At 42.5% G+C, this 27,529-nt stretch overlaps 1 protein-coding gene across 1 annotated transcript in view; it reads left to right on the forward strand.

Annotated features, from left to right (window-relative positions):
- The window catches only part of AFF3 (ALF transcription elongation factor 3), a gene marked incomplete at both ends in the record, with an annotated part of 329,270 nt that overhangs the window by 189,507 nt on the left and 112,234 nt on the right, over positions 1-27,529 (forward strand). Inside the window, 3 exons of the mRNA XM_082337877.1 lie at positions 2,691-2,777; positions 8,347-8,383; positions 15,230-15,281. Coding sequence (XP_082194003.1) covers positions 2,691-2,777; positions 8,347-8,383; positions 15,230-15,281 — 176 coding nt within the window. The remainder of the gene's footprint in view (positions 1-2,690; positions 2,778-8,346; positions 8,384-15,229; positions 15,282-27,529) is intronic.

Raw genomic sequence — 27,529 nt, forward strand, 5'->3', positions numbered from 1 at the left:
CTGAATTCCAAAGGGTAATGATAAATACACCATATGATCACGACTCAAAATATTATTCTAGTAAATTCACATGCAGATATTCATGATAATGGCAGTTATTAACCCCAGCAAATACCAGTGGTCTTACTAAATCTTTGTGTCAGAAAGGGTTACGTCAAACTTAAATTATGTAGAAAGCTTTATTATATACCACAACTCAAAGTAAAAAGGGAGAAGAGAAGCTAGCTGAAAAAAAAAGACCATTAAGGCCATGTTTCATTGAAGTGTGGATGAGAAATAATCTTGGGGAAAAGAAGAAATGAAAGATTTTGACATGTCAAAAAAAAAGGTCACCCTTATTTTTAATCAGCCCTCTGGTCCTTTCCCTGGATGAAGGCATCATTGGCAGACTCAGGCAGGCAAGGTGGGAGGGAAGAGCTCTGCTGCTGTAACAGATTGGTTTCTGCATGGCATATAGCAGACTTCTCAGAAGATGTTTCCCTGAAGGTGACAGTGGGGGTCAGCCACCGTATAACCTGGAGGAACTGCTTCTTGGGCAAATGGAAATCATAAGTACTGAACAGTGTATTTCACAAATAGGATAACTTTAGGTCAAAGCCACTAGATGTTCCCAGTCTGGCTGCCCCGATTCTTCAATTGACAGAGATAACATAAAGCATTGCCCTTCAGAAGAAAGGGACACAGAGTTCGTTGCCATGCATACTTTTGGGCTCAGCACTTCAACTTGTAGGGAAAAACACTTTCTTTGTTTGGGAATGGGGTTTTACCAGTGGAAACACCTTTAGTCTATATGCACAAAATCCCATTTTCTAGAAAGTAAGCAAATTGGTCCTGTAAGGGAAAAGCAAAGAAAAGCAGGTGAGAAAGCGATACATTTTTAGATCACAGCCTTAGGATTAAATGTCCACATTGCAAATCTCCTTTTCATCAATTTATTGTCATAAACCTTTACTGTTGGGATATTTCTCAATGTGTAATTCCTTAATCTTTTGAAAACAATAGCATGTGTGCCAGGTACTTGTAGCAAACAACAATCTGGTTGCCTGTGGTTTTTGTTGCCTGGGTTTAAAGAACTTACTGTATATTAAAAATTACTATATACTGCTATTGCTGGCACTTATCAGATAAGGAAGTCATAAGATGAATAATCTGCCTCAAAGAACTGAAAAGCAAAGCAATTCTGATACTGAAACTGCAAACCAGATGATGCTGATTAGAGGCACGCACGTAGATTAGAGAAGTATAATAAATCATGTAACTTTTTAGCCTCAAATAAAATAAAAGAATGTAGTTTTTATTAGGAAATAAACTGTTTATCAAGAATGCCTTAAAGGTGACATTTATTACTAATAAAGTGTACATTGAAAGGGCTGATCCTTTCACTGGCAGAACAGCTGGAGGTTTTCCTCTATGTAAAAAGCGCCCCGGCTCAGTCTGTGCCGGGTCAGGAAGCACTTCCATCAGCACTAACGAAGGATGGGCAAGAGACTCACCCGCACCTTTTTTCAAACAAGAACATTTTCTTTTCTCTTTAAAAAGGAATGAGTCATGGAAATATAACTCCAGTATTATTTTGGGACTGATTGCGGATCTCAGCACAACTCCTTGGAATATCACTGAGAAACAATTCCACAGTCAGCTAATGGTACCAAAACCCAGCAAAGCATCTGTCAGGCAAACTCGATAGTGTCAGCGAGCCCCCTGCTTAAGCAGGGTGTTATTTGCTCTTCAGCTCTTGAAACTTATGGGCTGACTCTTTAGGGCTGTCACACTCTACACTAATATTAATTCTGTTAAGTTACTGTGTACCAAATATTATGGCTGTTGGTGCTGAACATGTCAAAAAACATGTCCACCCTTTAACAGCCTGAACTAGAGAGGAATATGAAGCCTCTCACTTAACAAACTTCTTGTCTGAAGTGTTTAATTTACACCTCCCCAAAAGCAGCCTTGCTTTGGAAACCAACTCATTCAGGCTTGAACGATAATGATATTGAACATGTGTCTACCTGCTACCTGAAGCTGTGTCAAGGATGACTGCATACAAGCCACGTCAAGCTATGTATGTCTCAGCCATTAAAAAATGCCCTTCAAAACACAGGGAGGAGACAAAGGTGGAGTGCAGCACACCTTGTTTAGGGCTTGCCACATGTCTGTGTCTTGCAAGGCACGAACACATTGCAGTTAGGAACTTATTCAACTCCTTTACAATGATAAAGGCAATTTTAGGAATTAACTGTTGAGCAAGTGTTAAGCATTTGTCATTCTGACCTTGTCTATGAAATCTATTTTGTGATTAGTCCACAGTGTGTACCCCATTACTTGGTCATGAACGGAAGTTTCTGTTCCCATACTACAAAAAAAAGTTCTTCTGTAAGTCTCACCAGCCAGAATACATTGCATGATTAAAATGTGGTTGCAGATTGTCAGAAAAATCAAACTTCTTGCACTTAAGATGCATTAACTATTCAGGAAAATGAAACGGTGCTTAAGAACTGCTCTCAAGAGTCTGTGATAAAAATCAATGTAGCTCGTGTATTGTCTAGATTATATGTAAACTGGGCATTTCCTAGAAGCTGCAGTAACTTAAATATTCCACTACCCAGGCAGTCTTGCTACTGATATACTATCATTGTCTCCTATTCCATTGACTTTCTAAACACAGTTTGCTGTACAATATTGTTTTTCAGGAGATGACCCATTCATGGCCTCCGCCACTGTCAGCTATTCACACACCAGGAAAGGCAGAACAAAGCAAGTTTCCCTTCCCAAACAAGGTAAGACACAAAACATCATGTAGAACCATGCCTCCTGCACCTAAAAATATGTCCTACACGAGCCCTGACTAAGTGTGTGAGGTCTCTGGGCTGAGGTTGATGCCGTGCTGATGACGTTCTCCATGTGTGTGCCGGTATCTGCTGCCTTTTCCCTGCTTACAGCCTCTGCAGGGCTACTCGGTCTTGTTTGCATATCTCCTGGCAGCAGCACTGATGCTGGTGTGTGGGCCATGGGTTCTTCACTGCAAGACAAAACCGCAGGTGTCCCTGGTGGGGTTCCAGATGTGGCGCCTTCTGCAGGCACCTGCTGAGGCGCCTGACTGATACCGCAGGGCACATACAGCTGCTGTGAGTCAAGAAGATCCTGCTCGCGTCCATCGCTCCTGCTTCATTTGGCTTTGCTAGCCAAGATTTTTGCTGAAACCATTGAGGTCTGAGGTGGGCTTTACTAATTAATACACAGTAGTCGGGGGCTGAAGAGTGGGCATACATCCCCTGTCACCAACCGGGCTTCAGGGGCAGCTTTGCTAGAGAGGCCAGCAGCCGAGTGCCATGATGCCCAGAGGGGCCACAGAAGTATTTGCCAGGGAAGTATTTGGTTCCTCAAGGAACCAAGGCCCCTGGTCCTGCTGATGGTCCCTTGAAACCAGCTCCACTGTTGTATGTGTATCCCAGGGAGGATGCAGTGCGGCATGGTAAAGCTCATCGGCACCCTTGGGGAAACCACGTTGCTTATACTTGTTAAGTCAGGAGGGAATGAAATCAGCTATCCTATGCAAGACCCAATAAAAATTTCACATTGTATCACCATATACTGTTTATATGCCACAAGCATATTTCATGAAGTGTTCAAGCTTGAAAGATGGTATTGATGCTGTTTATAGGCTTCCTCCTGTTAAAGCAAGCTCCTTTGGCAACTTTTAAGTCCATTCTGCAAAATTTAGTGCAGGGAATGATTATAACCACAAAGCCAAGAAACCTTCAAGATTTGCCTATAGTAAAACATCTTTTCCGTGGATGAGCGTGTCATGATTTTGAAGTACCAGGAGTATAAACCAAAACATCTCTGGCATGTTATGGAAGAAAAAGAAGGAAATAACTCACTGTCTATTTGCTCGTTGAAGGCAGACAGCTGATTAAGATGGTAGGCAGGCTAGAGGCTTGTTACGTTAGAGTAAGTCCAGTAGGAGACAGATGGATCAGCAGCTTACAAGCAGGTGAAGTGCCCAGATATGGATGACAAAAACAACGTGGTGCTTGCATTTTCTGCCATAAGTATCACCACGTGATGTGCTTGCGTGGCACAAGTGCAGACGTGCACGGGCAAGGTATGCACCTATCAGCGTATCTGTGTGGCCATCATCAATGCACTTCCTCACAACTAAATATATTGTGATAAATATAGGAACAGGAGAACCACAGACCATGGGGCAAAGATATGTGAATAATGCTTGATATTGACTTTCTCATCTTCTCTCTGCCTGTTCATCCATCTCTCTGGGAAATATTCTAACAGTTTGAACTGCAGAGCCGTTTCAGAGATCTACCATTCATTTGTAAAGAGTCTTTTCTGGCTGGTTTCCTTTTCTCTTACCAAAGTAGAATTTCGATTTCATTTAAGCTTAGGATGGACAAGATTTCCTCTAATAATATATGAGCATACTTTTGCACATATAGTGACATCGCAACTGTATTGTGGCCTGGGTGGGCTGCGTGGCCAGAAATTAGAGTGTTTTGTGTGAGATGGGGAAGAAGTACCTAACAAAACTCACCAGAGTCCTGGAAAAAGCCTGCATTACTGGCCATAGATCACATTAATTTTAGACACCACCTCTATTTTAAAATATTTCCAAATAATTAAAAGCTACTTCTGTGTCTTACTCTGAATCCGTACAGTTGCAGACTTTAGAAGGCATCTGCTTTTCAGGCTCCAAAATGCAAAGAATGGTTTCCTAATTTTTCAAACACGTTGTTGAAACATTTATAAGCTAGCTATTGCTTTTCACAAAGTGTGGTGTAAAATCTTTATTGGATCTCATAGGCAATGTCTCCATAACTCTTAGGAAGCTTTCCCACAGGTAAGCTACATAGCTGTCCCAACTTGTTAAAACCAAAGGACTACACCAAACTGTTGTGGATCGCACATTATTCAGATAAATGGGCCTGTCAGTTAAGTAGTGGCCAAGGCCAGCAAAGAGGCTAAAAGGCTAAATTCAGGGCATCAACTTCATCTCAGTTCCAAACGATGCATGGTACCATGAATTCATTTTCAGTCTTTATGGCAGTGTTGAGAGATCAGTTCAGTTCATTTGCAATGACTCTTCCAGCCAGAGAAGCAAGTAGGCTGCAATCCTTTTTAACAGAAGACAGTTCCCAAGTGTAAAGATACTCATCATTTTGGGAATGAGAAAAAGAGAAGCTTGTAGGACTCCTACCGTGTTGCAAGGATGCAAATCATCCTTACTTTTCTATCTATAAAAACTGAGTGTCAGCATCATTAGTTCCCATATATGCCACACTGCTTTTAACCTGCAACTCAAGTAATTAGTGATCTGACAGCCTGAAACTTGAAATTTATTAATTAGGCTATTAAAGTTGCAAAGGCCACAGCAACTCTAGCTAGACTGGTTTTCAAATCAGTCTAGTAGTAAAAGCTAAATAACTGAGGTTTATATATATCACAAATATAACAAAATTGCATGTTTGAAACTGCATGTGTGGATGTGTCCATCTATATAACTATATGCTCGGTGGATGGGGGGGATGTATGGGCATATGCTGTACCTGTATATGAAATCAGACCTCATTAACATGTGAGATCTGCATTAATGCACAAGGATGGAAGGAAAGTCCGGGTCAGGTTTGACACGTGCAGCTGTGCCCAATAGGTTTCCCAGCACAGCGCTGCTGGGAGAGCACATTTAGGGAACTGTCCTTTATGTAATAGAGGGCATAAAGTTACATTTCATCCTTAACTTTGAATTTTCTTTCTCTGTGGAATTAATTTGTACTCTTGAATTTACTAGGAAGGGGCAATGACAGTCTCTTTATTTCTTGTTTTTCAAAGCTTAAGGCTAATTGAATCAGTGTGTGATGTGACAGGCTGTGTGCGCTTTACTTTCTCCTATCTTTGTCACACTTTGTTACGTACAAATGATCAGGCATTATTTGATTGTAATTTTATTAAAAACATCTTAATAAATAAACTTTAAATGAATAATTAATTTTGGTAAATAAGAGCTCACTTGATGCTTGTGTGAATGAGCTTTCATGTTGAGGCATTAATTCTCTGCTCTTGTGCAGGAAAAAAATGCTGTTAATTCTGCTGCCTGCTTTGCACTCTTTCTTCATTTTCACTGTGATTTCATGTTTTGAAAGCTTGATCAGGTGTTTGATTTCTAGATATGTGTATGTGATATTATGGGATCAGCCATCATTTTGTTACTTGAGAATTAATTTATCCACTCCAGGAGAACTGGTGTCTTGTCACAAAGCTATTGGGTGATTATTCTCAGCAGAAACTAAGTTATCATAGTGATGTTATTCTTTATGTGTTCAATTCATTTACTTTTTCTTTTCTTGTTGATTGAACAAGGTGGAGCAAATGCACTAGAAAATAATCTCCAGAAGTGAAGACTTCACCTTTGGTTTCTAAGTTACACAAAGTCATACTTTTTTCCTACCTCAGTGGGAGCATTCTCTATTTCACTATGAGATTTTTGTATTAGCCTGTATTGTTAAAAATAGTTTGTTGAGAATCAAGACACTTATTTTAAAGAATCAGTTAAAAGGAAAAGTGAAAATGTTATAGCTCATGTGTTTTGCTGATGTCACATTTCAGAGTATGCAGAGCCAATGGCAGAGGTAAGATACCGTCCTAGGCAGTTAAAGGAGAGGGTGCATTCTTCCTGAGGTTGATGAAAATGTAAAAGAGTGAGCAAGATCCTTGTTTAGCAGTTTCAAACACTTTTACAAACCCGAGGGTGTTTCCATCAAAATGATTGTATTCCCCCAAACTTCACTAGGTACATAAATTCACTATTCTGGAAACTGAACATGCTCTAATAGCCTACTTTTATTAGCAGCCTGGTTGGCTACTAGAATAGCATTTAAATTCAAGTGTACATGTCACTATATCACCACTGCAAGCTGATCTTGACTTCTTAAGATTATGTTCAGTCAACAGAAAAAAACAGGCTTTAATATCCCTTCATCAGAAGCATTCACAAAAAGCTGAGGCAATTTGTCAGAAGTAGGCAATTTGAAATCATTGAGAAATTATTGTCGGCATGTGAAACACTGTACAGATCTTTTCATACTGCAGTTGAAGGTAGAAACTCTTAGGGCTTGCCCAAAAATTTGATGTCTCGCATTTCAGGTGCGTAGGATGGCAGTGAATTGCAGATGTGTATTACAGCATAAAAATTACAGATCAAAGCCATGCAGTCCGCAGAGCCTTGACTCCACAGCAAATGATGCAGACCAGGGGGATTTGACTAGCCAAGCCCTTGAGACCCCAGTGTCTGCAGTCCAGCCAACCTCCATTTAGAGATGCCAAGAAACTCTTGGGGCCCCGAACCCCTGAGGCACGCTTCTGAGTGACTGAGCAGCAAAATCTCAGCTCGGCTGAGTTGGAGCATCCTTGAGCTCTCTGGGGACTTGCAGTTCCTTTCTTGAGGAGCTGTGCATTTGGCACAGCTCTCGACCTCTGTGGACCAGGGATCTGGTCCAGCGCCCGATTCCTCACCAAAAGGACTGCATGCATTGCTGTGGGTGCCTGGCCTCTCCGAGCAGTCTTTACAGCAGCTGTAACTGCAGCACATATATGAGGTGGTATTCCTATCCATGTCTGGGTTATTCAGAAGCAGAGTTACATACAGGACACCTTCCCTGCTCTTATCCATAGCAAGGTGTTCTTTTTTTCCTTAATTTAAATACCTTTTTGTTATAGTTTATATTTGTATTTCCCTTCTGTTTATAGGCCCCTTTTATATCTTTACGAATGTAAACAAATTCTGTGAGTAAAATATGTGAACATTTGCACATGAGGATAAAATGGTCTGATTTATTGCACCATATTCATAGATATTGCGGTTGCGATACAAGGCTGACCTTGTAATCTCGGGGACCCAGAACTAAAGTCTGTATTTCCATTCTCTGGTGCTGTCAATATCAACATGTGAAAAGGAAAGACTAGCTGTGCTGCTACCTCAGGAATCTAATGGTCCATGAAACAATATTGGTCTTCCCTCTGTCTTCTCATCTAAACTTGTAGAAGATAAGAGACGAGTTTTGGCTGATCAATAAATGAATAGCGAGCAGGAGAGTTGTAATAGCTATACAAGGAGTTACATCATTAAAGGGTTGTTGTGAAATAAGTTTACAAGCCTTAGAATTAATAGATTTTCAAAGAAATATTGGATTTATTCTTGTAATTGAAAATTACTTTGAAACTGAATGAACAATTAACAATGCTGTTTGTATTGTTAAGGTAATGTTGAAGCAAGTATTGCAGCTGAAAATTGCTGTAAAAATAACACACCGTACCTTTTTTCTATTATTACTGTAGGAGCCACAACAGGGATCTACAGGACACAGCAATACAAGTAAGTACCAACTCATTTTCTGGCTTTATTGGGCGGAGGGGATGACAATGACTATGAAAAACAAGTTACTGATAGAGTAAGGAACCAGTAGCAGACTGGGACAGCACAGAGCCTCAGCAGGCAGTATTTGGCTATGGCCAAATGTGGAGAACTGAATTGAAGAGTGACCATCAAAATGTCAGCTCTTGGTGGACTGGGAAGAACAAAAAGGATTCATTTCATTATGGCCATTTCATTATGTGGATGAGAAAGACTGAAAGGACAAAAGAGTGGCTTTTTTAGAAAGCCAGAAAAGAGCTGACCTAGTTGCACAGCCAGATCCAGACTGCCAGAAAATTCCGCAGGAAAACTTGTTATCATTTATCTTTCATAGGCAATGGTATATTTTGTGGCTATTGCACAGTAATAAGCTACATAAATCCTGCCAAACTAACACCAGATAATGTCTCGAAGACCATATGGCCATGGGTCTTTTTGGCTAGCAGCGTGGGCAGGGGAGTGATGTGTGATTGTGTGGCTCCTGGTTGGGGCTTTTCAGTGGACTCCAATTTACAAATCATGCTGCAGATCAGCACCACTTTAATTACATTCAGTTATGGTAAAAAACTTACGAGCTGTATTGAAAGAAAAGATTGAATTGTTCTGCGAAACAAAATATTAATCCTCTCCCCTGACACCTCTGACTGTTGTTAATGTTGTCTTGCATATTAAAAATACATGATCCTATCCTGCTCTCAACATAAAATCATCTCAACCAAAAGAACTATTTTGCTAGCTTCCTGACCTGTCAGCCAGCACAGAGCCCTGTTTGCAAATTACAGGGCTGTGACTGAAGATGAAAAATGCCCTGAGCTGGTAGGTAGGGCTTTGAAAGTGGCTGGTCACCCGCTGCGTGAGGGAGAAGACATCCAGGGAGACAAGGCTGGGAGATGTAGGCTATTAAAACGGTGTGGCTCTTTGCTGGGGAAAGGTCGGCATGCGGAAGACAATGTTGTGAAGAAACATGCAGTGGTGTCACTTAATTGCTGGCATCGGTTTGATATTGCTGCGAGTACCAGCACTAAGGAAATAATAAAAGGCAAAGGGGATGAGGTTCTGTCACAAAATAATGAATACAGTAATGAGAGAAGGATGCACAAAAGGGCCATAATAGAGAGGGCTATGCAAACACACACAAGAGTCACGAGCATGACAAACACACCAGCTGAGCTGAGGGCTTCGCGATGACATCAGAGGCCACAGTGTTTGGCCAGCTTTGGTCACAGTTTCATTTTGAGTATTTCCTTCTTTCAACACTTGACTAAAATAGGTTGTTCTGCAGATCTAATGAAACCTGCTTTCCTGTGGATCAGGAAATCGGTCCTACCTCCTTACAACTTTCCCCTGCTCCTTACTCCAGTGGTCTCTGACCTCACTTTACTTCCAATTCCCCCATCTGCCCTCCCACACCACAGTACCTCCAGCTTCTTCTTATCTCCTCATTCATCCTGCTCAGCAAAATCAGCATATATTTGCAGCTGGGCTGGAACTGCACTTCGTACTGCCTGGCTGATGGCAACCAAACCAAAGAACAGCTGAACCCATGCAGAAACATTTTCTTCATTGATGGCAAAAGTTAGGGGCACTGTCAGACACCCAGACACTTTTCCTAATGTTGCAGAGGGAATTTGACTACCTCTGAGACCTGTATCCGTAAGGATTCCTGTCAAGGTGCTGGAATAAGACATCAAATAAGACACAGTTAGAACGAGACATTACAGTCCTGTATGTCAAACTCAAAGGAAATTCAGGGAAAAAAGGATTCGGATGTGAGGAAATGCTAGCAAATTACTCTATGTGGGAAAGAAATCTATTGGTCTATATACTGTGTTATCCAAATGCACATCTTCATAGTCCCAATTAGCTGTTATCTCCCATTGCACCACGTCTTCTTTGGAATGGCTCTTGCGCTGTCATTTGCAATGGTTTTACTCCAGCTGCAAACATTGTCTTTCTCATGGATAACATTTGCATTTCTCTCGTCCTTCCCCACAAGGAAATCAAAGCATTTAAAAACCCATAATGGCTGAAGTTATACTGCTCTGTCACAATAAATATTATTTATCCCTGTTACCCAGAAAGGGAAACTTCGCCTGGTTAGGTTGAGTGATTCACCCAAATTCCAACTCAGAGGAGAGAACACCTTCTCTGGCCACTCACTATTCAATGGGGAAATCCTACAAAAGTTCATTTGAAATTTATTTTGAAATGGGAGAAATCTGGACACATCTCAGCTGGTTGTACCTAAAAAGATCAGGAAGGGAATTGTGTGAGATGAGGTAGAAACTAGTAAAGAACTCCCAGCTCTGTGGCTAAGAAACTGAGGGTTTCCACTGTATGTTTCTGGAGGCATGTGTATGCATACACACACTAACACACAGACACACACACACACATCCACAGCCGTTTCAGAAGGCATACACAGTGCTTAGCACCTGAAATAAAGTGTGCTAACAGCATGTATTGGGTTTGCGTGGCAAGGTTTTGGTAGCAGGCGGACTACAGGGGTGGCTTCTGTGAGAAGCTGCTAGAAGCTTCCTCCATGTCCGACAGAGCCAATGCCAGCTGGCTCCAAGATGGACCTGCTGCTGGCCAAGGCCAAGCCCATCAGTGATGGTGGTAGCACCTCTGGGATAACATATTTAAGAAGGGGGGGAAAAAACCTGCACAATTGCAGCCAGAGAGAGGAGTGAGAATACATGAGAGGAACAACCCTGCAGACACCAAGCTCAGTGAAGAAGGAGGAGGACGAGGTGCTCCAGGCTGCAGCCTGTGGCAAAGACCATGGTGAGGCAGGCTGCCCCCCTGCAGCCCATGGAGGTCCACGGTGGAGCAGATCTCCACCTGCAGCCTGTGGAGGACCCCACACCAGAGCAGGTGGACGCCTGAAGGAAGCTGTGACCCTGTAGGTTCCTGGCGGGACCTGTGGACCCATGGAGAGGAGCCCAGACCGGAGCAGGTTTGCTGGCAGGGCTTGTGACCCCGCGGGGGACCCACACTGGAGCAGTCTGTTCCTGAAGGACTGCACCCCATGGGAAGGACCTACACTGGAGAAGTTCATGGAGGACTGTCTCTGGTGGGAGGGACCCCATGCTGGAGCATGGGAAGAGTGTGGAGTCCTCCCCCTGAGGAGGAAGGAGCAGCAGAGACAACATGCGATGAACTGACCGCAACCCCCATTCCCAGTCCCCCTGTGCCATTGGAGGAGAGGAGGTGGAGAATTTGGGAGTAAAGTTAAGCCCGGGAAGAAAGGAGGGGTGGGGGAAGGTGTTTTTAAAAATTAGGTTTTATTTCTCATTATCCTACCCTGATTTGATTGGTAATAAATTAAGCTAATTTCCTCAAGTCGAGTCTGTTTTGCCATGATGGTAATGGGTGAATGATCTCTCGCTGTCCTTATCTTGACCCATGAGCCTTTCGTTGTATCTTCTCTCCCCTGTCCAGTTGAGGAGGGGGAGTGATAGAGCGGCTTTGGTGGGCACCTGGCATCCAGCCAGGGTCAACCCACCACACAGCAGTCCTGTAAAAGAGGGAAGGTGGGTAGTGTACTCTTTGTCAATTCCTAAAAGACTAAGAAAAACAAAGGACGACACAAATTTCCCCATAAGAAGAAGCCAGAGCTAGAGAGGATTTAGCAGTTCAGCAAATGCCAGCCTCTCACAATGGTACCTGCATGCATTTGGCAGGTTACATGGAAAACGGAAAACAAATCTTAGTCTGGCCAAGAGTGAGTGTGAAAAAAACAAGTTGTTCTGACAGATAATTCCCTTTTACATATGCTTATCCAAAAATCTTATCTGTGATATTCAACTATGCTTAGTCTATACATATTTTTAAAATTTCTATGATTCAGTCAAGTGAGAACAAACTTGGTAAGAACTGATAAAGCATTAATGGCCAGATTTTCTACTCCAATAGGCCGGACTGATGCGTTTCTACCATCTGTACAAGCTTCGTCCTCCCCCTCCAAACAGAAGTATGTTAAGTGACGATTAGCATAAAAGCAGCTGCAAATGCCTACTGTAGGGTAATTCATTAATATCCAGTTTGGCTAAATTGCAGAGATTCCCTTTTCTCCCTCCTCACAGTACTTACGGCTCTTTCCCTTGTTGCTGCATTAACATACATCGCTGAAAGTAGAACTGATGTGAACTCTGCTGGCAAAGCACTCAGGAATCCATATTCCCCCTCACACTCAAACAAACCAGTGTTCATGGTAATAATTCATCACTTATAAAAAGCCTAAGTTACAAATAGAAAATCTTTGAATATATGCCAACTGTTACTGTTGGTTTCTTGTTCCAAATTACCATAATGCAGATGAGCTCAAGGGCTCCAGGAACCCTAAGGCTGACAAACGTATACTGTAGCAACAGCTTTCTAGCCAGTGAGTTCATCATCTGGATATACTTTCTGAGGTCTCTGCTAAAAGTGAAAAGTGCCCTAGAGATTATGGAGTGGATATATTCCATCCTTGTGTGGATGCCCAGCTTGTACCTAAATTTTAGATGCCTTTAGCTGTCCTCCTACAGTAAGTGTTTGTCTTCCTTTGAGGTCCACAGAGAGGTATCAGTGTTTTTTAAGTCATCCAGAGCTTCCCCCATCCTGTTCACAAAAGTTTAGGCACCTAAGTTGGGTAGACACAAAACCTTCCACAGGGGAGGACGAGATCTAAAAGCACCACAGCAAGGTGTCTGCAATACCTAGAACCTCTTCTGCAAGACATCCACTTCCAGAAGGTCGCTGTCTAGAGTAAGTCCTTCAGCTTGCTTCTGTACAGCAGTGGAAGGACATTGGTAGCAAACCCCTTCCTCTTCTGAAGGCAACAGCAAGTTTTCCAGAGGTGCTTCTGTCGTGGTTTAACCCCAGCTGGCAACCACACAGCCGCTTGCTCACTCCCCTCCGGTGGGATGGAGGAGAGAATCAGAAGAGTAAAAGTGAGAAAACTCGTGTCTTGAGATAAAGCAAAAGCCGCCCACACAAGCAAAGCAAAACAAGGAATTCATTCACTACTTCCCACTGGCAGGCAGGTGTTCAGCCATCTCCAGGAAAGCAGGGCTCCATCACACATAACCGTTACTTTGGGAAGACAAACCACCATCAATCCAAACGTCCCCTCCTTCTTTCTTCTTCCCCCAGCTTTACATGCTGAGCATGATGTTATACAGTGTGGGATATCCCTTCGGTCAGTTGGGGTCAGCTGTCCCAGCTGTGTCCCCCCCAAGCTTCTTGTGCACCCCCAGCCTCCTCGCTCGTGGGGTGGGGTGAGAAGCAGAAAAGGCCTTGACTCTGTGTAAGTGCTGCTCAGCAATAACAAAAATATCCCTGTATTATCCACACTGTTTTGGTCACAAATCCAAAACATAGCCCCATACTAGCCACTGTAAAGAAAATTAACTCTATCCCAGCCAAAACCAGCGCAGCCCCTTACAGCCATTGTCAGCACCCCAACACGGTATGGAAACTGAGGGCGAGGACTTTGGCTGCAGCAAGTGGATGATGCGTAGTGCTCATGTGCATGGAATAGGTTGGGGGCTGATCCAAATCCCACTCAACTCAAGTCAATGAGCAGAAAATCAGACAACACCGAAACAGCCTGACCAAAATAAGCACTTCTCACATTTTTTTTTTCAGAAAGCACAGGCAGATTTTGGTTTAACAAAGCTCATTAAAAGGTAATGGAGAAAAACACATCCATCAGTAAACCAGTCACACTCAACCCCTGCGCCTCCTTGTCTGCTAAGCAACATAAACTCATGTGTAGACAGCTATTAGCATCCAGCAACACACAAGAGGAGCAGCAGCTGCACAGTCGCTAGGTCCAGAATTCAGGTTCAAGGTGATTCAAGTGGAGCGGCATACCCTGTACATCCATGGTAGAGCTAAACAAAAATCTTCCACTGAAGTGTAACTCCCTCTGGTTACGCATAGAGCAATAATTACAGCAAACAATATCAGCCTTACTTTTAGGGGAGCGGGGGGAGAAAGGAAGCAGAAGGACTTGGCCTGACTTAGCAGAAGCAGTACCACCCCATCAGCTAGCAGCCTGCTTCCCTGGTGTCTGTGCTATTTAACTAAGTTGTGTTGGCCACAGACATGATTTTGGACCCAAGAAGGGGATCGTCACAAGCCAACATGCTATGCCATGTGGTAAGGAAATGTAAGAGGCATCCCTTGGGCCTCTGATATTTCTCAAGCATTTGGATACCTGACTTCTCCTGGGGTTGTGTGCCTAAGCCAAAATATACAACATAGCAAAGAGGGCTTCCCCAGCCCCCACTTACTGGAGCTGAAGATCAGATGCTTAATCTGTCAAAATGAATGTGAACCAAAACATCCATTGGCAGAATTGTGTCCTAATCACTGCCTTACTAGCTCCTGCTGATGCTGTTTTGCTTTGTGTGAAATAATTACTGTTCCTGGAGCAGGGTTTTGGAGCATGTGCATGTTGGATGGGGTGCACTCTCACTAGCAGAGCTGTAGGGCCCTAGAGAAATCCTTTCCATGGCTCCAAAGTCTGCTATCCCTGGTAAAGCTTGTGTCCTCTAAGCAGCCTCTCTTGTGGAGTTTCCTTGCCTGACATTTCCAGAGTACATGTGCCAGTGACAAGAAAAGTCAAGTCAGGGTTGACTCCCTACTTGCAAATGCTCCAGCAGTGTCCCCGCCACTCTGTGATTGCCTCGGAGGCTGTCTGCACGTGTGGCAAGAGTGGTCAGTGCTAGCAATGAATAAAGCATTGATGTGTCACATCTGAGCAGTTTCCATATTGACCCATTTCTGATGTCATTTTCTTCTTCTCTTTTAAAGGCAAAAGTGATGTAGAGCCAAAGGGTCCAGAGAAAAGCGCAACCCATACATCGTAAGTCACTTTTGCGTTTAAGATCGGAGAAGGCAGCTGTGTTTTTATCAGATTTGTTGGGCAAAATAGAATTTGTTTGTTTTCATTAAGATAAAGCTCTTTCACTGATGCTTTTCAGATAATGACTAAACATTAATTATTTCTAGAACTTTTGCATGCTAGTAAGTCAGAGATCTTTGCAAGTGAAATGGCTCCACATCAAGCTGAATAGATATGAGATGATTTTTGTGGGTGTGTGAGGCTGGCCTTTGCAACCTGACTTCAACATTACCTTAATGCTGCCGGAGTTTGTCACACTTGCTAAAAAACATCATGTCACATATGCCTTTGATGTACTGATGTAATTTTAAAAGACTGCAGTCTGCAGCTTCACCTCTGAATTACTTGAAATCCAATTACAGCTATCTCTGGTCTCTCACGATTTTGTTGATGTTTTTGAATTAACAAAAGAAGTCGAGAAATAGATAGGAACAGGCACTTGTAATATATATCAGTGTTCACCTTCACTCTGGTGCAACAATAGAAGCTTTTACCATTTTTAACTCTAGTATACAAAGGACTGACTTGTTTTGCCAACATAAACCAGTCTATGAAACAGATGGGCTGCAAGTTAAAAAAAAAAAAAAATAGCATCAGTCTCCCAAACTGAGCTAGATAAGTGAATTCCTTTTATAACTACCAGGAAGGAGCATTATGAATTTCTGCAAAACCATTCACCTTTTTAATCCCATTTGAGGGAGGGAAGTTCTTGTAACAGTCAGTCATGTGAATTTTAGAGTGCATCTTGCCCATAATTTATGTTTTCTGATTCCTGTTATTTAAATTCAGAGCATTATATCATGTAAATCTCGCAAGATGTCACCATTTGTTACATGGCCAAAAGTAGTCACAGAAGGAGGTACAATAATGGTGATTTATTGTGGGATGTTTTGATTTCTGCTGCAAATACACATTAAAAATCTTCTGGAAATGAATCTAGAAAAAGATTTGACATGGTGTAAGAAATGGCTTGTCCTGCAGATTGTGTTGTGGAATGTAATTACAGTCTGTGAGCATATTTAGCCAAACTTATTAAATGAATTAAGCATTAGCAGCCTTATGCCTTCTGATGGTATGATTGCTGGGAATGGTTAATAGAATGATTCCAATAATTATCATTTTTAAAAATATGGCAATAAAGACTGAAAGAAGAAGGGTTTTAATGCCATCTGGAGGTATTTTGGAGAAATGAACACATTTATTTTTGCTGATATTTAGCAATATGTAAAACATAAGCCATCCTCCACAGTGTTTTTTGTAGTTCAATGCTATTTTATTCATATGAGAAATGTTCTTTCCTTTCTTCTCCTTCATCAAATTAAAATCCCATAAAATCTCTGAACCCAGAATAGGGGTATCTCTGAACCCAGGGATACACCCCAATATGTTTATGGTTTTGGTTTGAGACTACACACTGTGCCATATAGTGTGCTGTATTAGATACAGCAGACTTCAGAATCTGGTTAGGTGTGAAATGTTCCTTGCCTAATAAGAGATCTTAGTACAACCTTCTGAAACTGTGTTGTCTACTAGATATAGTATATTTATAATGCTTATCTTTAAATTGTTACTATATACCAAGGCTACCCCATAGCAGATAGTCTTCCCAGAGCAATTTTTAGAAGTAGAAATGACTGGTTACCACTGATAAATGACTGTGTTCAAGAAGGAGAGGCCCCTCTAGTTAGAGAAATTATTTGTGTGGGAAAGAAGGCAGGAGAGAAAGGAGGAGATGAGAGGAAGGGAACCAGCAAGTGCTGTGCCAAAAGAGGAGAAAGAAAATGAGAGGGATACAGCTAAGAAGGAGGAAAAGGAGTTGCAAATGCCAAATTTTCAGAAAGAGATACAAAACTGAGAGCAGTTGAAGTGAAAACCAGAGGTCAAACACTGGAAACGAGAAAGAAGGGAGAGCGATACAAGCAAAAGCTACTAGTAAACTAATGTATGTGTTATTGAATAGGGGGCTGGATACCTGAGTGTTACAGTGAAGTAAATTAACTCTTGTTGATGTGTAGGTGCACACTGACGTCCCAGTTCTCTTTCTGTTGCCTTTGGTTGGCCTTCCCTGGGTTTCTTCTCATTTCCATCTTCTTCTAGGACAGACTTTTACTCCTGCTTCTCAGGCAGTCATGAACACAGATTCTCTCTGTTCTTTTGGGGATGTAGTAGCTCACACCTGTGCACAAAATGCACAACCAGAAGGACGCGCAGTGCACACATACACATGGATGCATGAGCGCATGTACCTGGGTCTGTCTACAGTAGTGGATGTACCCTTTCCCTGTGTGCATGGAGAAGACCATGCCATTGCACAGCTGGCCGAGAGCCCCAGCAGTGCCCAGACCTGCAGCTGGGAGCCAGGGGGGTGGTTCAAGGGGAGAGGTGTGCGAGGGAGCATGAATGCTGCCAGGGGTCCCCATGAATAAAAAAGCCTGCACCCTCTTGCAAGGTGTCACTCCCTTGAGAGCGTCGAAGGAGTTTCGTTGGCATCTCCCGGCAGCAATGCTAAAAAGGAGCAATGTTGATGTGGGAGAGGTGGCACGTTCGGGCCTGACCAGGAGAAACTGGATTCGTTTCACTGTGAATCAGTGTTTCCTTGTGAAAATGGAACAAACAGCAACAAAAAAAACCCACAAAGCAAGTCATGTTGGCCTAGATAAAAATAACGGAAAAGAGGGAGAGGAGCAAATTAATGTTTCTTTCTTGCAAATGTCTTTTTTATTTTCCTCAGGCATGTTACAAGCCACACACTCAAGCCAAGCTTATATGACTCAATGGCAGTTAATTCATCCTTGGTGCAGATTTACTACCTCCATCCAAACATTATTTATGCAGCTTCAAAGGACAGGTTGATTACCCTCCTGAATCAGGCAGTGAGGTGCTTGTGAACCGAGCATTTACATGAAGTCTCCCCTCAAGACATGCCTCTTGCCTTGTCAGCTGAGCTCCAAGTCCCCAAGACCAGATATTACCCTGTGACCTGGAGCCCCAGGGCCAAAGGTGCTACCCACAATCTCCAAGAGTACAGAAACCTAGAGTGCAGGACTCGTGGTGGTCTGTTTGGAGAGGTTTGGGTATGGTAAATGCATCATTCTGAATAGCAGTATGCATAGGGGGGGGTTCCTGTATGCATTAACTCCCTAGGTAGACTCAGTATGACATAGGTCTCCACTGATAATAATATTAAACGTTAAGAAACTGGTATGCATTCGATGATACACATTAATTGATGCAACATTCTAATGAGGCAGATAAATAAGGGCAGTTATTACAATGCTAGGGATAACTGAGATGGATGTAGGAGAATGAGAATGATGCAAAAGCGGGGAGGAAGTCTGAGCAGAGCTGTATCCTTTTGCACGATATTCCTATGGCCTTCACCGCCTCGGCATGCACAGTAATCACCTGAGCTGGCACTGAAGAGTTGCAATAAAAGGTGAAAACAATACAAAGGTGTTAAGCTGTCTGGAGTCTTCCCCAGTTGATTCATGTTGCTTGTAATTGAATGCTTTTAAAGCCACAAAAATTCTGGATTTGAAGGGTTTTTTTGTTGTTGTAGTCTTAATATATATAGCTCTCTATGGGTCATCTGGTTACAGCTTTGCTGAGCATATCTAAACTTATAGGACTGTTCAGAAATATCCAGCAATGTATTGTTTTTTTGGTATTGTGATAAAAGGTTCAATTTTCAATGGTCAGAAAACTTTCGCAGATTTTGTTAAAAACACCTAATCTTTATTAAAATCCTTTCTCCCCCTGTTTTTTCCAGTTATAGTCTGAAGGGCTGCATTAAGGAGTGGGGGACGGATGAAAAAGAGTGCTCTTTTGTTCTTTAGCCTTTTCAGATACAGGATTTTAGTCTTTCTTTGGCAAAAACTGGATCCTTTCACTAAACCTTGGAACGCTGCAATTAAAACTTCTGATTTTATAAAACTTCTGTGCAAGGAAAAGTGATTCCAACCAGTGCAGGTGTTTCAGAGGACCTTGTGGTGCCATAGAAACTCCTCCCCAAGCTGGGGGTCTGCTATCTTCCATCCTCCCATGTGCAAAATATGACAATAATTCAAAAATGGCACAAATACACAAAGCGCTCAGCAAGACTCCCGCTCTTGGGTTGACTTTCGATGTACTGTCTGTTGTGATGTTCTTCAGTACCTTTGTGTTTGTAAATGATTTCCAGTTCAGACTACCCAAGGTTAATCATGCCTGACTGTGATTCACTGCTATGCATTTACCTCGACATTTCTAGTGCACTTACTTAATGATATCAGGGCTAGCAACTAGATACCTCGGCTCTGTCTCTTTATTATCCCTCCCACAATTGTTTTCATGCTGAGCTGCTCCAGATTTTTCCCTCCCTTTTTACAAGAGAATTAACCAAGATTGAGGGAGGCTTTTATAATTTATGGCAGTTATGCAAGTTTTGTCCTTTGCTAATACTCTCTGAGAATCGCAGCGATCTCGGGGTATGTGTTTGCTTGTTTGCTTTTGCCAGGCAGAAATAGATGTTGGCTCTGTTCCTTCCCTGCACCGGTCCCCAGCATCACTTGGAGAATAGTTTTTTCAGGGGGATCTTCATTAACAGTACCAAATTCAGCAGCTTCCAAGCTGCCCATTTGCAGACATTAGTGCTACAGTCTCTTGCCCATCCGGCAGCTGCTCATTGTTCTCATCACCCTGATTCTCCTTGAGGAAGGAAATAGGAAACGGATACTCGGAGTAACGTCACTGTTGTTCCTGCTTGATGTGACCTATGTCTGTACTGGCATGAGTATCGCCTGTTGGTTTCTTGCCTTTTCTTCCTCTCTTCTGTCTTGCCCCTTGTATCTTCAGAGTGACTCACAGATAGTTATTCAACAGCCAAAAACTCCTGCTGGTTTCCCCTTCTGCAGATGGGAAGACTGAGGCAGAGGGGTTACAAGGTGCCTCCAGAGAACAGAGAGAACCAGTCTCAAATACAGGAGATGAGCTTGAGCAAGTGCTGCCAACACACCATCCAGCTCTTAGCCCCCAGGGAGCTTGGCCTCTCACATCTGGCTGATGTGTGGTCTTGACCTGAAGTCTCTCAGGCAACAACTGCAACCTGATTGAGCACTGGAGTTGGAAGAGGAGCCTTAATCCCACCTAACTTCAATGAAAGGCCTGGTGCAAGCCATTTAAAGTTAGCCTTGGCTTTCCCCCATCTAAAATAATAATTAGATCGCCATGAAGACTCTCTCATTAATATTTGTACAAAGTGTTGAAAAACGTAATGTTCTGTAAAAATGGCTAAGGATTACTCACCCAGAACAGTAAAGGAAATGAGGAGTAGTTTAAGTTTTTAAAGACAGACTTGAGTAGTAAGTGGTAAATGTCCTGAGGAGTGCCAGGTGTAGGGAGAAGGGGAAGGCAGGAGCTGCTGCCTCTCCCAGGAGCCCACAGACCTGGTGAGCACAGGCAGCCCCTGCCCCATCACCACTCCTCTATCCTCCTCCCAGAGTTTCAATCCTGGGACAATGGTCACCCAATTTAAATTAGAAGGATTTGGCTTTTGTTTCACTGAACTGGAGGGAGGGATGGCAAACAGGGAAGGGGCAAAGCATACAAGCTGCAGAGGAAAAAACCCCTCCAGCGGTACCTCTTCGATATCCTTCTGTCTGTTTGCCAAAAGGACCATGATGGGTCAAGTCAATTGAACCAGAAAATAGCTAACAGATGGGTCTGGAGGGCAATGGAAAGGGTGAAATCCATGCAACTGCGGAAGTCGGTTCCAAGAAAAGGGCTCCCAGACTTTCATGGGTATAATCTACTTTTAGCTTTCAGATTAAGATACGAAGGCAACTTCCCAAACAATCTTCCGCAGCTGAAGTTGTGGGCATTTTAGACAGCAAGGACATCTGCAGCAGATGCATTGGCCAATAGTTTGGTGATACCTCTTTTACTAAGTCCACAGGCTCTATTGAGGGCTGTCATGAGCATATCAACCTGCTCACGAGCCACAGATGACCCTCCTCTGCTGAGAAACACAGCTTCCAAGGGATGGTAGACAATATGAAATGACACCCTTTAAGTTAATTTTTGAGAGGTATTGTTTCTGAAAACACCGGTGCATCAATGGATTTTAATGTATGTCTGTGATGTTTCTGAGAGAAGTCTTGTAGTCCATGCTAAAAAAAAAAAAAAAAAAAAAAAAAAGAAGAAGGAAAAAAAACCCCTTACTATAATGAATGAAGGCAGTGTTTTTCAGAGCGATGGAGGTCTTGAAAACTGTAGAAGTGAAAGTCTGGTGTTTATCCATGAACCAAGTCACTGGCAGAAGAAGAAGGCTGGCTTCATTGCACTATTCCACCTGTTTACTTGAGCCTTGGCTTGCAGAGCTAAGCCCTAACACTGCCAGACTGTCACTCTGCTCAGCCAGTCCAGCAAGAACACCTAAAATTTTAAAACACACTCCCCAGCTCTCAAATTCCCATGAAAAAGTTCTTTTTTCTGCCCTCTCCCCTGAGGAATTACCCTCAGTCCATGTACAGAGCATTTCTCTGTGTATTAGATATATAGACAGTTAAAAAACACAATTCCATCATAACTTCCTGCTCCAAGAAACAAAGTGATTTCACCTGTGAGATGCATCAGAGCCACTGCGGTATTGTCACAATGCTGATGTGAACCTTGCCTGCCAATTCCTAACCTTTTCTGAGCACAGATTTTTTGGATTTGCGGTGTACAATGCTGCTGTTCACAAAAAAAACTATTGTAAGTTGATACCAACAAATCTATTTTCTTCAAATGTTATAAAGACATTTTCTTGGAAGACATTTGCTCACACAGGTCTTGACTGATTCTGTCTTTGAGGTTTAGCAAAGTTAAGGAGGAAGAATGAATTGGTATTATTGGTGATTTTTTTTGCCATGTAAAAATTACAGACACATAGAAGTCAAAGATGATATAGGTAAAAAATCTTTAAATAACATATAAAGTCATATAAAAAGACCTTAAAAACATGATGTCCATGAAAGAAGATGAGATGGGGCTTAGTTGTTTGGTTTAGAAGGAAAACACCTGGAAGCCCAATCTGACCTTAATTGCAGCTGTGGTTTTCCTGGGACAAAATTTAGCTTCTGTTGAGTTCGAGTCAGACAAAAAAAAGCTTTATCTGAGATGTCAACAGGAACGGGGACAGATGAATGCTAAATAAAAGCACTACTGAGGTCTGGGGAGGTTTTGTGATTGACTTACATGGGGTGAGATAGGGCCTTCGCTGTCCTATTTTTAAATGCTAACCTTCTTTTTTACCAGATATAGCCAATAGCTTGGGATAACTGCCCTTATTGCTGCAGGGCTCAGCACAGAGTTTTATTTAAAGTCCCCTTGATCCAGGCTCTCTTGTTTAGCACCTTCACCTTTACTATCTACCTGTACTCTGCACACCGGAGAGAAAAATAATTAGCCGTGGGAAGCTGCCCTCATTTTGATGCCACTGGCTCAAAGCTGAAGGGAAAAGTAGTTTAATGCAAGAGAAACCCTCGCTTCAAAACAGCAGTTTTTGTCCCATTGGAAAACTTACTATGATGCCAGGCATTATTTCTAATTTTATATACCAAGTCAAAAATGCTTCTGTAACACTGGTGTTCATTTAACGTCACTTAGAATAAAGCTGGCCAATTTAACTGGCTAAAATATCATCATGCTTGAGGAAATGTTTTCCTGTATTGCACCAAAAATGTATTATTTTTCTCTTAGGCACTGTTTTCCTTGGACTTTGTCATTTGTAAGGGACTAATTGGGAATTTTGAATGTATTATATATTAGCTCTGAATACAGTGGTTAAAGAGGGCTTGCCAGGAAAATCAGGAGATGCGAATACCTGGGAAGAAGTCTATTTCATCGGAAATGCCGCCGGGAAGGCAGGCACCATCGACCCCGCTCCGTGTTTTTTCTCTGAAGAAAACGATAAATGGAAGCTCAGCGTCTCGCACGTTGGAGTCACGATGTGCGTGGTGGTGTTTTTGCTGGGATAAAATTCCTGGTTGCCGGGGTAACACGTTTTGGAAATCCTCTACCCTGGGCGAAAGCCGCTGCAACTTGAAACCCGCTGGGGCTGATGCTCGGTGGGGGCACCACCACTGCTGGGTGCAGGGGGCTGCTGGCTTTGCCAAGGGATTTTAGGCAGCGAAACAAAATAAAATGGGTCCAAAAGAAGAGGAGGGCAATCGGGAGCGTTCGATACTTCCAGGCTCTCATAACCCGATTTTTTTCCCACACCATCACCATGTCCCGTCAGCCAAAGGGCGGGGGGTTACCTCGTCCCCAGGCTGAATCGCTGGGTGATGGAAAGACGAGAGGTGTGTGTGCGCCTGGAGGGTGGGGAGAGGAGGAGGGCGAGAGGGGGAGAAAGAGAGATACAAGGTTCTGGCCACCTGCCAAGAAAAATAACTAACATTTTGCAAAAGAGAAATCCTAAGACTGAGGTCATAGTATGGAAAAAGTCTGTTTCACAGACTCTTGAGCCTGAATACAAGCCAAGTTTTTTTATGTTGGTTCTTTTTTTTTTTTTTTTTTTTTTTAAATGCAGGCATCCTATTAACATTTGAACACTAAAGCTCGTCCAGGAATGGAAAGATTTTGGAATTTGAAGTGCCTTAGCTTTCTACTTTGTTGGTACACAGATACATTTTTTTAATTACAAGAAAGTGAGGTTTTGAATGAGAAGCTCCCTCATTTTGCTTTTAACTTATTTTACAACTATGAAGACCAAATTAAGGGAATCTAAAGAAATGCCTGTTTCTCCCACAGAGTGACCAACTCACAAAAAAGAGACTTTTCAAGCTTGGTGGACAACTTTTTATTTGCCATGCAAAATACAAAAAGATACTGAAACCTGAAATGATGATGAATTTTCCTGTGTGGAAAAGTCCTACTGTTCAGCCATGAATAGCTATGATTTTTTTAAACCTTTATAGTAGCAAGCTGACAGTTTCATGACAAATTACTTTTCATACCTAACTAAACAAATTATTGAAGTTCTTCTGCCTTAATCTTTGGATTTGGATTAAATGTCAGAGTGTGGATATTTTTTAACTGGGGGAAAAAAATAACTCTTTGGATTTGTTAGGATGTTATTGCAAGCAAGTTTTCTGGTCTTAGATTTGCTAAGCTACAACTGGAGTCTGCCTTCGTCAGGGTAAGAATATTTCCACATTATCATTTCACCTGCGGTATTTTAAGAGGGAGAATATTATATCTCGGTGTGTATCTTGGCTTTGTGCATTCTGTTCTTTGTTTAGCATGCAGACAAGCTTCATCTCCCAAAAGAGATGTGGAATATATTTATTGGCAATTTAGAACTGATGATAGATTTGACAAGCAAGCAGGGTGACACACCGAAGCTATCAAAGCTGGAGATGAATCAGGACAAAGGTTTGGATGAGGTATATTGTTCCTGAGATTCAAAAGGGTTATACTGACAGATCATTCCAAAATCAAGGCAACTGTACCACTGACTTACAAAGATAAAAACTAAGTTTTTCAAGAAAAAAAAAACATGGTTTGATTGGCCCGCAGACCTTTTATGGCAAAATAGTGCAATTACAGCTGGCGTTTCTGCATGCTGATTTTTATTAGTTTTGTAAGATACTTTGTCAGGATTCATTTGTGCTGATTCCCCCTTTCATGGCATAAACTGTAAGCAACTGTAGGCAGAGAGAAGGAATCTCTTGACATATTTCTTCAGAGATAGATACACTCCAGGAGGTGCGATAGATCAGGTATACTAAATTAGAACAGAACTGATCTGTTACCTGTTAGCATGTGGACTTACTATATATTTAATTGTATTAGAATTTAGTGCAATTCTGGGTGAAAATCCTGTATATTCACCATCAGCTTTCCTACTACCACAGCAAAGCAGACAAATCAGCACAAATAATCTCTTAAAAGTATTTAATAACATGATACTTACAAAGGATGAGCAAATTACCCTTTTGCACCTTGTTTGATGACCAATTTTTGTGCCATTTTTAATGGCTGAAGTTTGGGGGGGGTGGAGGGGGCCTTCTGTCCTGAAGTCCCCTAGGGAGATGAGGCAGGCAACCCAGACATGCGACCTGCCTTGACGTAGTTCAGACAGAGGCCCAGTACAGCAAAGAGCGAGGAAAAGGTCTGGTTGGGAACCCCAGAACATCACAGAATGTAACCTCAAAAATAATTTGTCATCACTCTGGTCTGTGCTGTTTTTAGCTGTTGGACTTAAGAAAAAATTCATGTGGCTGCTCATGTAAAATCCACATGTTTTCCCCATAATTTATACAATAAATGCAATATGAGACACAAACTTTAATACTTGCAATCACTGTGAGCAACAGCAGTTTCTGTAGACTTCTGTGGAAGAAAGGATGAAGCCTTTTACCACAAATTGTTAAAAAAAAAACTGGGCTTTTCCTCTGTAACGGGGTAAGGTTTTGATCTTGCAAATAATTATAGACAAGCGTGATGCTTTCCAGCAGGACTTCTTTCAGCATTATTGTTTGAAAGACCAAGAGTTCCCATGAGTACCTAGACTCGTGTTTATGCTGTGCTGCCCCTCTCCAGTTCAGTTAAAAAACATTTCCCCGTGAGCTTCATGCTTTACTCTGAGCCATCTCAGTAAAGCAAGTTGATTTATATGTGTCAAAAAAGTGGCCTGCTACAGAGTGACTGCACATGGAAAGACCAAGGGAAAAAAAAAGAGGAACCTGTGTTTGGCAGGGCGGAAGCCTGCTTCTTCTCCCCATCCTTCACAGCTGCCTCTAGCACGCTGACCATCGCGTCCCACCGCGCAGTAATCCCAGCGCAGCTCCGGTGAGCGAGTGGTCCAGCACCCAGGCCAGGAGACAGGCGGTCACTCAGGAGAGGCATCCTTCCCTCCTCTGAAGACCTTTACTTTTTCAGGCTTTGTATTCAAGAGAAAGAAACCTCTCCCTGAGCCTTTCCCATAGGTTTCATTGCTGTCTAAGAGTGGTTGGCTGATACCTCTCTTCAGCAAGCATGCTAATGTAAGGAGCCCTGCAGCACCCACAGTAGCCTCCTGTGATTGATGCTGAGTAGCCAGGAGTCAGGAACCAAATTTCCAGCTCTGAAGCCTGGGAGGGAGTGGAATAAAGAGAGAAAGGGGAAGGCTAGAGGTATAGTAACAGAAGACTTGTCAGCCAGGCAGGATTTTAGGAGTTTCATTATTACATGTAACACGTAAGACTAAACAAATACAAAGACATATATAATATATAAACAATGAGAGGTGGGCACCAAGGTGGATGGTGAAGGTTAGATTGGTAGAAAGACCTAAAATATCGATATTATTCTGGACTTGCATGTATTTCCTTAAGAGCATAGTAGGTGGATGACAATAACCACCATCTCCAGGCATTATGGAAAGATTATAAAAAACAACAGCCCTCCTTTTAAAATTATTTTGATTTATTTTTATCTAGCAGAAGTGGCCAAGTACATCTTTAGCATGATCCCATTTGGCTCAATGACATTGCAGAGCTATGAATTCACTATGAGAAGAACAACTCTTTCTGTGCCCTGAAGAACATAAAAGCCTTGGTGCCTAGCTGGAAAGCAAATACCTCTTGCTCAAGCTGCTTATGTTTTTCTACTTGAGAAAAATTAAAATCTCATCTTATTTCTTTGCATGCACTTGTCATCCACTCAGAGTTTTATCCAGATAAATCTCTGGTTCTTTTCAAAGAACATCTTCCATATGAGTTGCATTAGCTTTAAAGACTCACCAAGAACAGAGTGGTCCAGGCTGACACTCTTGGTTTCCAACAGAGAAGCAACTGCATGAATCTTGTCCTGCAGTTCTGCAGCTCAGTTAATTATTTGATGTCCTAAGAAGCTGCTGCCTCCCAAAGCCAAGGAGAGGGAGCCGCCAGGCCCGGTTCCCATCTTTGGCCACCAGACACAGTGACGTTCAGAGACTTTCCACCCATCACACCGTGTTACACAACTCTTCCCCTCTCCCCAGCCCACAGAGTAGGTGAAATTAAATAGCATGAAAAATTAACCCCACCGTTGTTGGAATGCAGCTGGAAAATATGTGGCCTCATTTGCTGCTACAGGAGAATATGTGTTTGCTGCTTTGGTAGTGGGGGCTCTGTGGACAAGGTGGAGGGGAGCCTGGTAACACAAACCCTGGGGAGCACCTCTGCAGCCCCACATCCCTGCCCACTCTCCGGGTATCCTCAGGC

Source organism: Platalea leucorodia, assembly GCF_965183815.1.
Source record: "Platalea leucorodia genome assembly, chromosome: 2".
Lineage (NCBI taxonomy): Eukaryota > Metazoa > Chordata > Aves > Pelecaniformes > Threskiornithidae > Platalea > Platalea leucorodia.